At 40.5% G+C, this 14,798-nt stretch overlaps 1 protein-coding gene across 1 annotated transcript; it reads right to left on the bottom strand.

Moving 5' to 3' along the window:
• Window positions 1–683: 683 nt before the first annotated feature.
• Window positions 684–14,588, bottom strand: LOC141435925 (ecto-NOX disulfide-thiol exchanger 1-like). Its single transcript, XM_074098765.1, has 9 exons — window positions 13,724–14,588; window positions 12,242–12,484; window positions 10,680–11,173; window positions 10,346–10,492; window positions 9,777–9,960; window positions 6,075–6,181; window positions 2,311–2,415; window positions 1,947–2,081; window positions 684–1,725 (listed from the first exon to the last, which is right to left on the bottom strand). Exons 1-9 carry the CDS (start codon window positions 14,070–14,072, stop codon window positions 1,363–1,365), a joined length of 2,127 nt encoding a protein of 708 aa, XP_073954866.1. The 5' UTR covers window positions 14,073–14,588; the 3' UTR covers window positions 684–1,362.
• Window positions 14,589–14,798: the final 210 nt, after the last annotated feature.

The following is a 14,798-nucleotide window of genomic DNA, read 5'->3' as shown; positions in this document are numbered from 1 at the left end:
TGCCATACCAGCTTTGCCGAAATTGCTGCATTTGGTAAGCCGAATTGCCATGCCTATGTACAAAATATGGCAAGATTTCAAATTGCAGGTTTATTATTCCGCGTCAGCGTCACTCTCGTACCGTACGTATATCTTGTGTGTATATTCAGAGGCGGCGCTAGGCGTAAGCGACTTAAGCCACGGCCTTCAGCCTCGCGCCTTGAAAATTTCTCGTTTTTTTGCTTATTGTGGCTGCGTTTTCTTCCACCAAAGATTTGCGCGGACGCGATTTGAATAGTGTGTTTGCAATAGAAGCGCTTCATTTACATAACGTCGCTCCGCTGAGCTGTTTCCACTGAAGCTGTGCGAAGCGAGGATAAGTAGGTAATGAATGAGTAGGTAGGTAGGTCTTTGGTGGAAATGCAGCCTTAAAAATCCGTCATCTAATGTGTGTTGTGCCATCAAGGGCTCAAAGGCCTCGCAAAACGTATCATGCCCACACTAAATTTAGGTCTTGCGCCGCCACTGCGTATATTTTACACGCATTTTATATCATTTTATTGGTTTTAGATGGCCCCTTACAACAATAATCAAATTGCCGTAGATCACGGCAAATGCATTAATAATGGCAACACTACTATTTTGACGTGATTTTGACAGATAGGGCTGGTATTGCTAGGTGGAAAATAAAAATTATTTATAGCTATAATAATAGTTCGGAGAATTTTATTTTTAACCGACATTATTGTACAGTTGTACTTAATTATGTTATTCTCGATGCCCAGTGAACAAATTAATTTTAATAATTACTACGAGTCTAAAAGTAGCCATTTTAAACCTTTCCAGACCAAGATTGGCGCCTGTTACACAATGACCTTTCATATATTTCTTAAAAGCTATAAACAACATTTTGTAAGCTTTTTTCGTAGTGTAATTTAGATAACTTTATAATGCCTCAACCAAAAATAAATCTGAAGTCCACATAATAACCTCCTAACGCCCAAAGTCAAAGGACTTATCGGTAATTTGACAATGAACTCTCACACAAGTGACATAAAACTTCATTTTCATAAAACAAAAATTTGACTTGGGCGTTAGGAGGATAAATTAGTTCCTATATTTACCGCATTATGGCGAGGGCGACGATCCATATAAATTTTCGGTCAGAGCTCTTGTTTACGGTCACTGGAATAGGCAAAAAATACTTATAATATCGACCTCCCTCCCCCAAAATTCTAGATAGGATTGTTTGACTGACTCAATTAATTCAACGTCTTTGAGGATTCATCCAAAAGTCAATCCAAACTTTAAAATACTTTATTACAGCTATGAACTAACTTACACTCGTAAACTATCTTAAACTAGACATAGACACTAATTTAATTAAGCTTCAGATTTTATAACATCAAACGTCACAAAGCACCATCTGTGCTCAATACTGGCTCCAACTCCTGAAGTTACACGCCGGAAGACATCGCTATACTTCTGCAATATTTCTTGCACGGTAGCTTGAGTCACATTAGGAGTCATGGACCTCACATAGGACACCAAATAGTCCAATGATGCACCTAGTGGGTGCACCATGAGGAATGCTGTCAGTATGCTGATGAGCTTGGCTTCGGAAGGTGGAACAGATGGGCCGGTTGTGATGACTTTGTTGTCGTCTGGAGTTGGTGGAGGAGGCAGAGGTTTCGGAGCTTCCAAGATGTGGGCAATCGGCGGTGGTGGCAGCGGCGGGTACGACTGCTGTGAAAATATAAAATAATAGGTATTTCAGTTTTGAGAAAAAATGGAAAATATTGACGATATATTAAGAAAAGGTGGAAATGATGGACTGACTACCTAGCAGACCAACAAAAACTGCTGTTCGAAACTATTTCCAAATATATACTAGAAAGGGATATTTGCTTTAAATATTTCCACGTCAAAACATAGCGTGCAAGGGCGTCAGGTTTTCAGATTATTACCGTTTTGTTGGTCAAGTTGTGCTGGGCGATAAAGTGAGCTTTGAACGTCTCGAACTTTCTCTCGGCCTCATCCTTTGCTAGATGCGCCTCATTCTTGTAGCCTTCCAGCTCATACATCAGATTCTCATTCTCGTGCTGTAAACAAAATTACAATTAGGTCGCGCAAAAAATTAATCAGCCCTCGTCGCTAGAAGTATGTATTTCTACTAAGAATTTGAGTTGCTGCTTGCATTATTTATGAGTGAGTTAATATTTGTGGCCTATTGATCTGTGAGAATCAAGTTTGATAATCATCAACTATTTTAAAAATATGGCTTTCGAATAATTCAAAAAGTTGAAACTATTTTATTTTACAATTATTTACCTTGAGCTCATCGTATTTTTCTTGTGGCACCGTGTTCTTTCCGATTTTGTCAATCTCTTCTTCATTGAAGTTAGCTTCAAACTCTTCTTTTATGTTGTCCACCTCCTGAAAAACGAGAGATATTAGTTAGTTTTTATTAACAATACCTACTCCTAACACCTGACCATAAACAAACGATACCAATATAAAAAAAATATAGTTAATAGTTTTTTCTAGTTTGAACGTTTATTTTTGATCAGGCTCATGTCATGACATGCTTTGCTATCCTCACACCCTAAGTACGAAATATATTTGAGTGATCTTGAATCAGTAAAACATAGTACAGATTATCTCACAGAAGAAAATAAATGAAATAGCTGAATATTTATTACTACTGTCCTAAGATTTACCTCGATCGAGATACATAGGTATAGGTACCTCTGTCGCCAGCAGAATTGTCAACCTATCAAAGAATTCCGCTCGTACATGACAGATATTGCCCTCCACTATGCGGGCAGCAATGGAAACGTGAATCTGCTGAGAGCTCTGGCACGTCTCTCCACACCAAAAAAGATGGTGAACTTCTGTGAAGAGCAGCCCCAACGCTCTCTCGTAGAAGGCGTCACGACGATTTTTATGAAGACAGACGACAGAAGCACGGTGTCACTCTCGTCCTTCCAAAATGTTCAGTAAATTGGTCGTAGGAGTAAGAAGCTGAAGTAATGAGGTGATATGGTAAAGTTGACACGCAGTGAAGCATGGTCTTCTTCTGCAATGGGTGATACGCCAATCTCGTGTTGTCAGCAATCTTCGTTTTCATCTGCTGCATCAATACTGATTGAGGTCGCTGAAATGGAGTACCATACCCGTTGACGTAGACTATTTTTCCTTCAGTCCAAAAGGTCTTCTGTTATTTTTCATCAGTCCTTTCTTGTCAGTATACAGCACAGCACCGTCTATGATGCAAGCAGAACCTCCGTTGTGCCGCATGCGCCCGAGCATCCAACCAAGATGAAGCTGTGTAAAAGTAGGGGTGAAGCTAACAGATATACGAGTCTAGTTGTGGAGTGGATAACAGGATCCCGTAGTCGAAGTGGAAGAAGCTTTCTTCGCATTTGCCAGGCTCCTTCATCACGTTGTCGAAATGAAGGCTGCGCGTTCCATTCCAAGTGCTTGTAGAGCTGCAAACGAACGATGGTAGACGGCTGCGTGGTGCCTCGCTGAAAATGTAGTACCATACCGGTGACGGTCTATATTAGACCTCATCGTAGACTGCTGCTTCCGGATGTAAGCCCTCGATGAAGCATTTGAAGAAACTTGAAGTTTGTTGGAGGAAACTTTTCCTGTAGTGGATGACTTTTAGGTGGCAGCCAAGCCATCAGACTTGGTGCATAGCACTCGACGTACTGTTGACTTCAAAAAACGAATTTCAAAACTTCAGTCGACCTCTCTGGATTCTTACACGAAGTTTAGATTTTCGCTTTTTAAAGTGCTCGAGGAAGTGTAATCTTCAGCCGCTATCTTTGTTACGACGTGATTATCGTAACATCTGTCGGGCGGGACCAGGACGCTAGAAGGGTGAAGCTAGATGGTTTCGGTAGAAGCGTTTAGAACAGATCCATAGGCAGCTTGTTTTTTTTTACTTCTTTCGTAAGATATTTTTCATCATGATGATGCCTGCTTAGGAAATTTATAAACAGTAGCGTCCTGAAGATCCAGTTTCACGACGCTTGCGAGATCACGCTGTTTAGCGTATCATTTAGAGCGGAGAATGAAGCTTTGCGGAAGGAGAGGAACTAGATGAAACATCTTGATCTGGCAGTTCTCTAGAAGTTTTACTACCCACCTTATTGCTTATTGGCTACCATGTACGGTCAAGTTCAAAGATACACTTTACTACCTTGTCGATGTCACGTTCTGCTTGAACGTATATACAAAACTATGAGATGCCATACAGTGACAAGGTAAGAAAGTGATCTTTGACATCAACTCGACTGTGTCTGCTATTTTGATTTCAATTGCACTATCTGGTAACCAAAAAGTGCTCCTCGCTTCCACCCGACAGTTTAGACAGGGACAAATACTTAATATTTTATGTATATAAAATAAGCACTTGCTTTAACTATGTTTGTCTACTACTTGATCTATGGAGCCAAATACTATACATACTCGTTACGTTACTTTGTAAAGAATTTGGTCCATAACAGAGACGGTGCGTAATCTTAACCTTACAAGGCAGGTATTATTCAGAAATCTAATAGTATTTTCAGTCAGATAAAGATTGTTTTTCATGATTCCGTAAGAATTATTTCTGAATCATACCACATCAGAATAATGAATTCGATAAAAATATTTAGGTACATCATTTGAAATATTTAAGTACCTATATAATTTGATGAATGGCTGCACGGATTTGAACTTCTTTTGCAGATCGATCTCTCAAGGCGTTTAGGTGTTTTTTAATCTACTATCCGAGGCCCTGGAGAAAAGGTCTTCATAAACTGCTGATGTCACGTCACGTCGACTCGTCGATTGTTAACGGATTACTCGCGGTAGTTTCTTTAGTTCCTTTCTTGTCATACTAATAATTCTGGTTTTTTGTACTACCAAAGGAACTACTGCGAATAATCCTTGTTGAGAGAGGCTGGCACGGCGGTTTCTCGGCGATGAAGTAGCCCCTTTCAGGAGTAGAACCACCAAAACAATTTTCAGAGATCGACCCACAGATTATGCTACAATTCAACGTCTTTGAAAGTTTATCTGTGTCCTTACTTACCATTTTTAAATCAATGGCTTTTTAAATAACGGCTTTTACTTCTGAATGATTTTCAGCTATTTATGAAATATAAAAAACTACTTCGGTTTCATCATGGATTGTTCGTTGATTTTATAGTTTTTAACCCTCTTTTTAAATAGCCAATTGCAAGACAAAGATAAACTTTCTACGTTCGTCCTGAATTTGACAAAAATAATGGGTAGGAAAACGAAGCTTTCACGTGCAGATTAATGACTTGGATAAATTAATAGATTGAAAATAGGTACACCCATTGGGACAGCATTCGTTTTCCACATATAATTATATTTATTTGGGTCCGTTCAAATCGGCGCGCCATCATGTATCTATGGTCGTGAACCATAATTGTTGAACCAATGTGGATGTAGGTATACAACCCCGTGCTTGTAACTATGACAAAGTTCCACATAGCCTCAACAATTTATAACACATCTATTTTACCAATTGCCATCGGTAACCTTCGTATTTCGACTCTCACTCATCTCGCTTGTTCAATTTACTTAACCCAAAATATGATGTGGAACTCGTTATTTATCATATCATATGTGTCGCATAGACTACTACTACTACTACTACTAGGTATTGGTATTATCTTATGAATCATTAAGATCTTGAGTTGCTACTCCGCGACCACACGTGCATCACCCCGCGTAGTCTGTGGCACATTCATATTTGCAAGCAAAAAATCACTCATCTACCACTACGAAACTTACACTTTCACCAGTGTGATATAGATGATAATTGGCTCTATATGTTGGACATATTGATTTATGAGGAAGCGGTAAATGTAAATGTGTTGCACAGGCATAGCTCTCTCCTACGTGTGGTCGCTTTTTCTTAAAGGTTTTAGTTCATGGATATAAACCTACACATAGTAACAATAGAAACAATAATAAAGAGGATACCTTACTCTTGGATTTAAAGAGTATCAACTGAAATACGAAAATTGCCGATGCCTATAGGTAAAATGTAGTGCCACGGCGGTACGTACCTCGGTCATTTTGAGCCACATCTCGATGTTACGGCGCTGCTGCTTGTTAAAGTGGTCGGAGACCCGTTGGTGGCGCGCGGCAGACAATATTTTCGCTACCTGCTCGACTGTATTGAAACCATTTTAGTGACGGCATTCAGCTGAGTCAAGCTGGTTTTGGACAGTGAGAACTCGTCACTAATTTGGTATAGGGGCAGTTGCTTTGAGAAAAGCTCAATTCGCTTTGAGCGAAAAAAATACCAATTTATTCATTGACGCAAGCAAAAGGTTAAGATGACTGGCCGCATGAGTGAGTTTTATTAAAACTTTTTCAGGCTTGCTCCCTATACAATATGCTATAAAATAGACGGAATTAGTTCAAGCTAAGATTAATTTTGTAGTAAGCATGTCTAAATGAGCAGGGCCTGAAAAGGGGTTAATAAGCATTTTATACAGAGTGTCACAATTCTCAAAATAAAATAAGTGGTGTTCAGACAGATCCTAAATCCTAAACGCGTGCTAAAACATGCGGGATGAGTTTTGGGACAATCTGTATATATATATGTCTTTAAAGCAGAATATGGCGCAGAGCCTGAGAGCGGATACGCACTACGTCCGATCCGAACCCGTGAAAAAACAGTCCGGGGTAGTCGTACGAACTTTTGTATCACCTCTGTGTGAGATTTGCCGGAAGGTAGATGACTTGTCCCATTTGTTGTTGGAATGTGCTCGGAACTCAGACTTGAGGAGAAGGTACTTGGGGGTTTGGGCCCCATGCACAATGGCCAGGTCAATTGTTGGCTTTCAGAGCCAACATCTGACAAAGCCATTTGCATTTACCAATTTTTTAATATGTCCCTTGCGTAGGAAAACTAAGCGAGCACCCATTAGGCTGACATGATCACCTGGAGTGTTCAAAGCCTCAAAAAAAAGAGAAAAAAAAAGAACTTTTGTATGGTATTGTGCGCACTACATTGGAGAGATATCAGATGACGGAACCATACAAAGTTCTACAACTACTCCGGACCGTATTTTCACGGATTCGGTCGGACGTAGTGCGAAACCGCTCTGAAGGTCTGTACTCCGGAGAGAGCTCGATGATCAGCTAACACAGCGAAACACCGTCGTCTTGCTCACGCAACTGTTATATCCATCAGGCCATCTCAGTTTGGATTTGTGTGTGAAGCTAAAGACACTAATATTCCTAAGCGCGCCAGTATCTTTACTTTTTGACGTAAATGAATATAACATTCGATACAGAGGTTTGAATCAGGCACTGTCAGAGGCGTAGCGTAGACTTTTAAATATGGTAAGGAAATTTCAATTAGCAGTGTGTAACCGCCTTTTCTAATGAACGTTGTTTCACCTTCTAATTCGTCTATGCTCCGCCACGACTTTTATCATTCTACGTTGGCCGCTCGATCAGACTAGACTATTTTTACAATTCCCGTCACATAAAAGAACTCTGTGCAATAGTAGAACGAAGGAATGTAGTCGCCTGGATGCAGAGCAGATACGGCGCTAAAAGACCGACGAAGCAGTAGCGCGATCACTGATGTATAACCGGCCAAGCAATGTACCTGATTAGGTGTTTCCTCGTCGCATACATCTCGTCGATTAATCGAAGAATCCGGAGTTCATTTTATGAGACAGGAACTGTATCCTGTTGCAACGTGCTTATCTCTTAAGTCTTCTTGAAATTAATGTCTGTATTAGTAAGATAGTTGTAGCTTATCGGACAACGTAGAATATTTGCCCTCATCAAACAAAATTAACGCTAAATTTAGTGTTAGTGAACATATTGTAGAAGGCGGCAGGTTTTTCCATCACGACGTTCTCCGATATCGGCAGAAACTGGAGCAGTTATCTAAATAAAGTTTGGCCTTTTCAACACCAACGATATTAGTATTTGGTATTACTAGTAGCGATTGGAGTTAAAAAGGTCACGTTTGATTGGGAAGAAAACGAAGTTGACAAACCAGCCCATTCAATAAATGAGTAATTTAACTAGATATTTATGTTCATATCATAATAAAGATTGGATTCCAAGTTCTCAATAGACGCCAAAATAAATATTAAACCACCACACTCATCTAGTACTTAAACAAATCATCCTATGAACGTGCCTATGCTGTAGTCAGTACCTAACATTTTTTTATTTATTTATTCTTTATTTATTCAAATCCGTCAACTTCATTATCTTACACTTATATACTTACACAATTCCGCAACACAGATCTTTGCTGCCCGAAGCGGTAGGTTTTAGTGCCACCGGATCGTCACCATATTTTAAGGTGCTTTGGGATCAAATATAGTCCTAAACTTACTCTTTCACTTTCTTTCATTCTTGCGTGCTTGAAAACTTAATAACCGAAATAAGTCTTATTAAACTCGTTTTAGCAAGCTTTCTTTGCAGCCATTTAGTTTCCAAACACTATAACATCTCATACATGCTTAGGTTATAGGACATGATCAACTACCCACCGATAACTCGAGCAATTCAAAGTTTGTATAAAACTCCATGTCCATTTGCAGTCACCGTGTTTATCAGGAACGCAGAGCGATGGTAGCTACCCGTGGACGTCTCGCCGCTTGCATCCGAACTATCAGACTTAGGAGCGCGTTAACGACCTAGCACCTCCTGGGTGACAAAATAGTGGGTGTCCGAAATAGGGAGAACCGAATCAAACCGTACTCGAACATATGATAAACCTCTCAAAAATAGAGCTTTCTTGTAACCAACAGTTTTGACCGCGCCTGGACTGTCAATCTCGGAGGTGCTAAGTCGCTTCAGTTGAACTAGCTTTTTTTTAAAGCCAGCTTCACGCCGAGTCGATACCAGTGATATTTTAACTGACGCAAGACTGCTTTCAACATTTCAAAGCCTATTTTAGATTAGAAGTACCTATAAAAATTCAAGTGCAGGTAGAGCCAAGAAATTCAAAAATATCTCAACAACCACCTTTAATAGTAAAGCGATTGGTGTTGAGAAGATTGAGATCCGATATCTGAGAAAGTTTCTGCAAAGCTAATCGCTGTCTTCTTATTACCTGATTGGCTGTAGGCACTATTCATGCCAGCCTAGCTCCTGTAGGTAGCCTAGCAGACTGTTCAGGTGACCGGTGACTTCCTGGAGTGAATCCGGTGGCCCAAGGTATAGTGGAATGTAGTCTGTGTGTGTCTTCTACGTATGTAGACCAAGTTGTATCGCCACCAATTCACGCAGCGTTGCTCCCAGACATACTACCAAGCATAGTCCTATCCTAAAAGAGGCTGTTATACGAAAAGCTATGGGATCAATTGATTAATTATGAACCATATGATTGGGAATCGTTTGACTGCACACCTTTACGCAAATGATTTTCAAAAAACTTTGAGGTTTTGTCATAGGTGAATGAACTAAATTTAATATATTTCTTACCTTTTCGTAAGCTGTTGCAGAAACTCCTCAGACAGCATAAATCTACAAAATACTAGTCCTGCGTCAGTTAAAACAGAGGCTATCTACCTACCTACATGTCCAAAGCAGATGTATTCCACATGCTGTCGTAATCGCCTCATCCCAAACAAACAGTGACGTCAATCCACTGCCTCAGGAACGGACAGCCGCGGCTGCTTAAAAATAAGAAGGTCCGGCACGGTTTCGCGACACGACTATTTTCGAAAAATATCTTAAGACAACGCACCATGCCAGACCTTCAGCTCTTATACAACAGGACTTACATTGCAGCAGGACATGGGCGAATTTTTCCTTCATGGAAACTTTTACAGTGTGGTATTCTTCATCAAGGACCATTTTCACGTTGAAGAGCCTACGGATCTGGTTGTTGCTGGCTTGTATGAGCGAGTAAAAGGTGTTTGCGTTCTTCTTATTACATTCCCCGCGCTCCAGCCAACCAACAAGAGTCTGAAACAATATGTATACAACCATTTATTATTGCGATTTGTTCAAACGCAAATAAAAGTTCATCACTTTAAAAAAAACTTAGTTTGTTTTCCTTATGTTTCTTTCTAAATTGACTATCACATCACCCTATCTATGCAGAAGAATTAAGAAACCAACAGAAAATATGTATGTAAAAGACAGGTAAGTGTGCATAATTTTCACAAATAAATCAGATGTATCAACATTAGATTTCATCAGGAAATAGTACAATTATGCTAACAATAATATGTTGAAAATAGCCTGAATGGCTTTGAGAAAAGTATGGTACGGCCGTGCCTTTGTTTTTGTTTTGATCGACTTGGCGGGGGCACTGCCGTGCCCCCAGATTAATAGAATAGTTACTCACAGGAGCAGCCTCAGCAAACTGGTCATCACTCTTCACTTTTTCGGTGATGCTTTGGAGCGCGATCGGGGTCATGGGTTCTATACGCGGCGGCGTCGGTTCTCGTTTGCTGCGCTTGGCACGTTCATACTCAGTGTAGTCGTCGCGGTTCTGAAATACAAAATTTGATATAACACAAAGCAACCATAGAAATTTAAATAAATAAATATATAGGGACTGCTTACACCCAAACTAAGCAAAACTTGTACTATGCATGCTAGATAAACATAGGTATTTTACTTTTATAAATACACATTTACAAGCAAGTAAATATGAAATAAATATGAACTTTACTTACCAAAGCATAGTCAATGAATAAAGCAGTGGCTTCATTGTCACCTTGGTTATGATACTTGAACCGATATCCAGATATGAAGAAGCTCTGTTCGACATTCTCTTGCTTCTCAAATCTGATGTGACACACCCCCTGTCTGTGCAACTTGATATCACACACGTTTCCGAAACGTTGAAATATTTCTGTGAGAACATCTTCCTTGACATCATTCGGTACACCTCCTACAAAGATGGTTCGACAGCCAGGCGGTCTTTCTCTTCGGTTTGGCACGGAAACACCTGGTATTGGAGGTAACAGAACGACGGTGCTGCAGTAGATTGCTTGGTTCATCATTGGCATCATCTGCTGGTTCATCATGAACATGTTTTGGTCCACCATCGGATTCATCATTCCGGGCATCATGCCAGGCATTCCCGGCATATTTTGCATGGATTGCATTTCCATTTGGTTGGGCTGATTTTGCATCATGCCAAAAGGCATCATGGTACCTGACACACCTGCAATCCAATTAATAACTGTTAAGTATTTATTTAATTTAATTAAAGATGTGTTTATTTAAATAAAGTTTTGCTACAAATTTCATTTTTAATACATTTTTTTTCTTTTTTTGCTGTTGTGTTTTGTTGTTAACATACACATATTTTGAAAATAGCCCATGAAAGTAACAATGAAGATAGTGATGGTAACAGTGATAAGAATCACTGACTATATATTGTCACACTAGAGTTTACCCGCGGCTTCGCACGCGTAAACTATTCGATCAGGTATAATTGAAATTCCGGGATTTTATAAAAATTCCCCTGGGAATTCCCATATTGTGGTTTTCATTGAGGTTGTGTTGAGAACAACTGTCCAACAAGACTAAACCATGTGGTTGAATTTTCAAGATTTTATCCCTATCCTGTGGGAATATAGGGATAAAAAGTATCCTATGTTTTAATCCAGGTTATAAACTAACTTTTTGCCAAATTTCATCCAAATCCGTCCAGCCGTTTCAGCGTGAAGAATACATACATACATAAAAATCACGCCTGTATTCCCAAATGGGGTAGGCAGAGCACACGAAACGTTACCGCTTCGGAGCCACTTTTAGCAATTTTAGGTTTTAAGTTTGACAAAAACGGTACAATAGTGACAGGTTGCTAGCCTGTCGCCTACGGTGTACCTTAACCTATGTCCTCAGTCGCCTCTTACGACATCCATGGAAGAAATGGAGAGGTGTTATTCTAACTCGACACCACACGGGTAGCGTGCACACAGCGTGAAGAAGTAACAAACATACTCACTCACTCACAAACTTTCACATTATAATATTAGTAGGAAGTAGGATTAGTAAGATTGGTGGAAGGGGCCTGGACCGCTGCCACCCACACAATGCCACTGTCAATAATGTATTTTGAATAGTCCAATTACAAAATAGCAGTGATAGTAGGAGCAAATCTACCAATCAGCATAAAAATATCTACACACAAATCTGTCATCAAGCTAGACATACTTTCTACAACTTCAGCTGCTAGTAAAAAATGCAACAACAAGAGCATATTTTTGTGCAGCATCCTCCTCACCTGGCATCATCATGTTGATGGCCATTCCCATGTTCCCACCCTTATCAGACGTGCTGGCTTTGTCATTGTTGTCCCACTTGGACCTCCTGTCCCGACGGTCATGCCGGCTCCTGTCCGGTCTATCCATGCGGTTCTGCTGGTTGTTATCAGGCCTGTCGCCCATTCTGCTGGTGCCCACTCGTTCGTTTCTGTCACGGCGCTCGCGTGATCTGGTTCGGCGACCGGAACGACCTTGACGGTTGTCTGAAAAACATTTCCATTTGTAGTCAGTTGTGTAAAGAATTCTTATACTGTCATTTTAGTATCATCTTCATAGCATTGCCCATTTAGTATTATTTATCGAAATCTTAGCATGTCCCAACTTTTTTTAACAGACCTTTGTCTTTTTTATTTTATTCGACTGGATGGCAAACAAGCAAGTGGGTCTCCTGATGGTTAGAGATCACCACCGCCCATAGGCACCTGTAACACCAGGGGTATTGCAGATGCGTTGGCAACCTAGAGGCCTAAGATGGTATACCTCAAGTGCCAGTAATTTCACCGGCTGTCTTACTCTCCACGCCGAAACACAACAGTGCAAGCACTGCTGCTTCATGGCAGGATTAGCGAGCAAGATAGTGGTAGCAATCCGGGCGGACCTTGCACAAGCAACCTTGCCTTTGCTTTGCCTTGGGTGCAAATCCTGTCTGTCGGGAAGAATTTGTTTCATTATTTAAAAAATTATCTAAAATAGTTTCAAAATATTATGTATTTTTAATTTTTTATTGAGAACAATTTGTGCAAGTATATTCGGCAGTTATTCTTACTGCTAATTTCTTTTTTATAAAGTATCTGAAGACTCACAAGGTTAAAAAAACTTTCACCTTATATTATGAGACGAAGAGACTTGCATTATAATATAAATGAACCAATTAAAGCAGCATGAAAATAATTCACTCATTTATAATACAATATTTATAGAGAAGCCCACCCGACGATCAACCCCGGATTGTCCCGCAAGCTTCGCGGACTTAGGAGGGATCAACTTCGACTGCTGGTTGGTCACGCTTTGCTAAACAAGCACTTACATAATCTAGGTGTTACAGACAGCCCCCTGGGCAGAGCATGCATGGAGGCAGAAGAGACAGCCACTCACATCCTTCTGGAATGCTCTGGTGTGGCAAACTACAGGGCACTGCACCTCGGATCACCGGGGTCACTGCAGGAAGTCGCCGGCAATGTGAAGGGTCTGCTAGGCTTCCTCCAGGAGCTAGGCTGGCATGAATAGTGCCTACAGCCTAATCACGCATAATAGGCGCACTTAGACGTCGAGTTGCGGAAAACAGCCCACTAATACCTATACCTATACCTAATACAATATTATTATGTTACGACAAATAACAAGCAACTTTGTCTGTGAAGAAAGATTACAAAAAGAGAACAAAGAAAGACACTCTTTAGTGAGAAACAGAGTAGTACCTTTGTACTCATGTAATGTCTTACCTCTGTCGCGATCTCTGTTATTCCTGGAGTCTCTGCTTCTTGTTCCATCCTGGGCCTGCCTGGACGTCCCCTGCTGAGCCTCCTGATCTTCGATCACTTGCACCTCCGTAGACTCCACACTGGGATCCTGAACCTCTGGCTGCGGCGGCATCCCCTCAGGAGGCAATTGCGGGCCAATGGGAGCCATTTGACCCATATTATTATTGGGCATAGGCATATCCATCATATTTTGCATTATGGGAGGCGGGAGTAGAGGGGGATGCATTATATTCTGCATCATAGGATTCATTGGTGGCATGCCCATCATGTTTGGGTGCATTCCGAAATGTTCATTCCCCCACGAATTCATTGTCACACGATACTCAAATCAATTTCCAAATTTATACTTCTTTCTCGCGCTGTATCTCGTACTACGTATTACAATACACACCGAGGCAACACCAAGGTTACAGTTTTTAATTAGTATTTATGACATCACACGGACACAATAACACAATCAACACTAAATTGACACAAAGCGCATTGCCTAGTTAGTTACTATAGGCCCTAGTCCAACCACAAAGAAAAGATAATATTTTTATTTACGATATAAATTATGCAATTTACACAGGCTATTTACAGATACTACGTATCACGCCTATCACGGTATCACTTACTCTTTGGGTATCACTGAGGAACAAAACAAGAACAAGACCAGAAGACCAAGGAAGGAATTTGTATAGGTACTGTACTCGAGTCTCGAATCGAGTCCAATATATATTAGGCGAACTATACTTGAAACTGAATCTCAGAAGAATAAATTGTTATTGTTGTTCTGTGGTGAGGTGAGCAAGTGGTGAGTGAGACCATGGTGAGACTAGATGACTAGATTGACAACTCATTTTACGCAAGTGTTGCCAGAGTCAGCAGGGCTACTACGAAACTCGAAACTCGATGTTCGTATCGTACCGTCTCTCTCGCTCTCCTATTAAACAGTATAAGTGTCAGAGGGACCGCACGACACGAACTTCGAGTATCGTAGTAGCCCTGCAGGGTAGTGTTGTTCGTTCGTGTCGATATTAAAAAACCATTAGGG

This window comes from Choristoneura fumiferana, chromosome 15 (genome assembly GCF_025370935.1).
Source record: "Choristoneura fumiferana chromosome 15, NRCan_CFum_1, whole genome shotgun sequence".
NCBI lineage: Eukaryota > Metazoa > Arthropoda > Insecta > Lepidoptera > Tortricidae > Choristoneura > Choristoneura fumiferana.
Note: the sequence above shows the minus strand (reverse complement) of the source record. Positions and strands in the feature narration are given on the sequence as shown.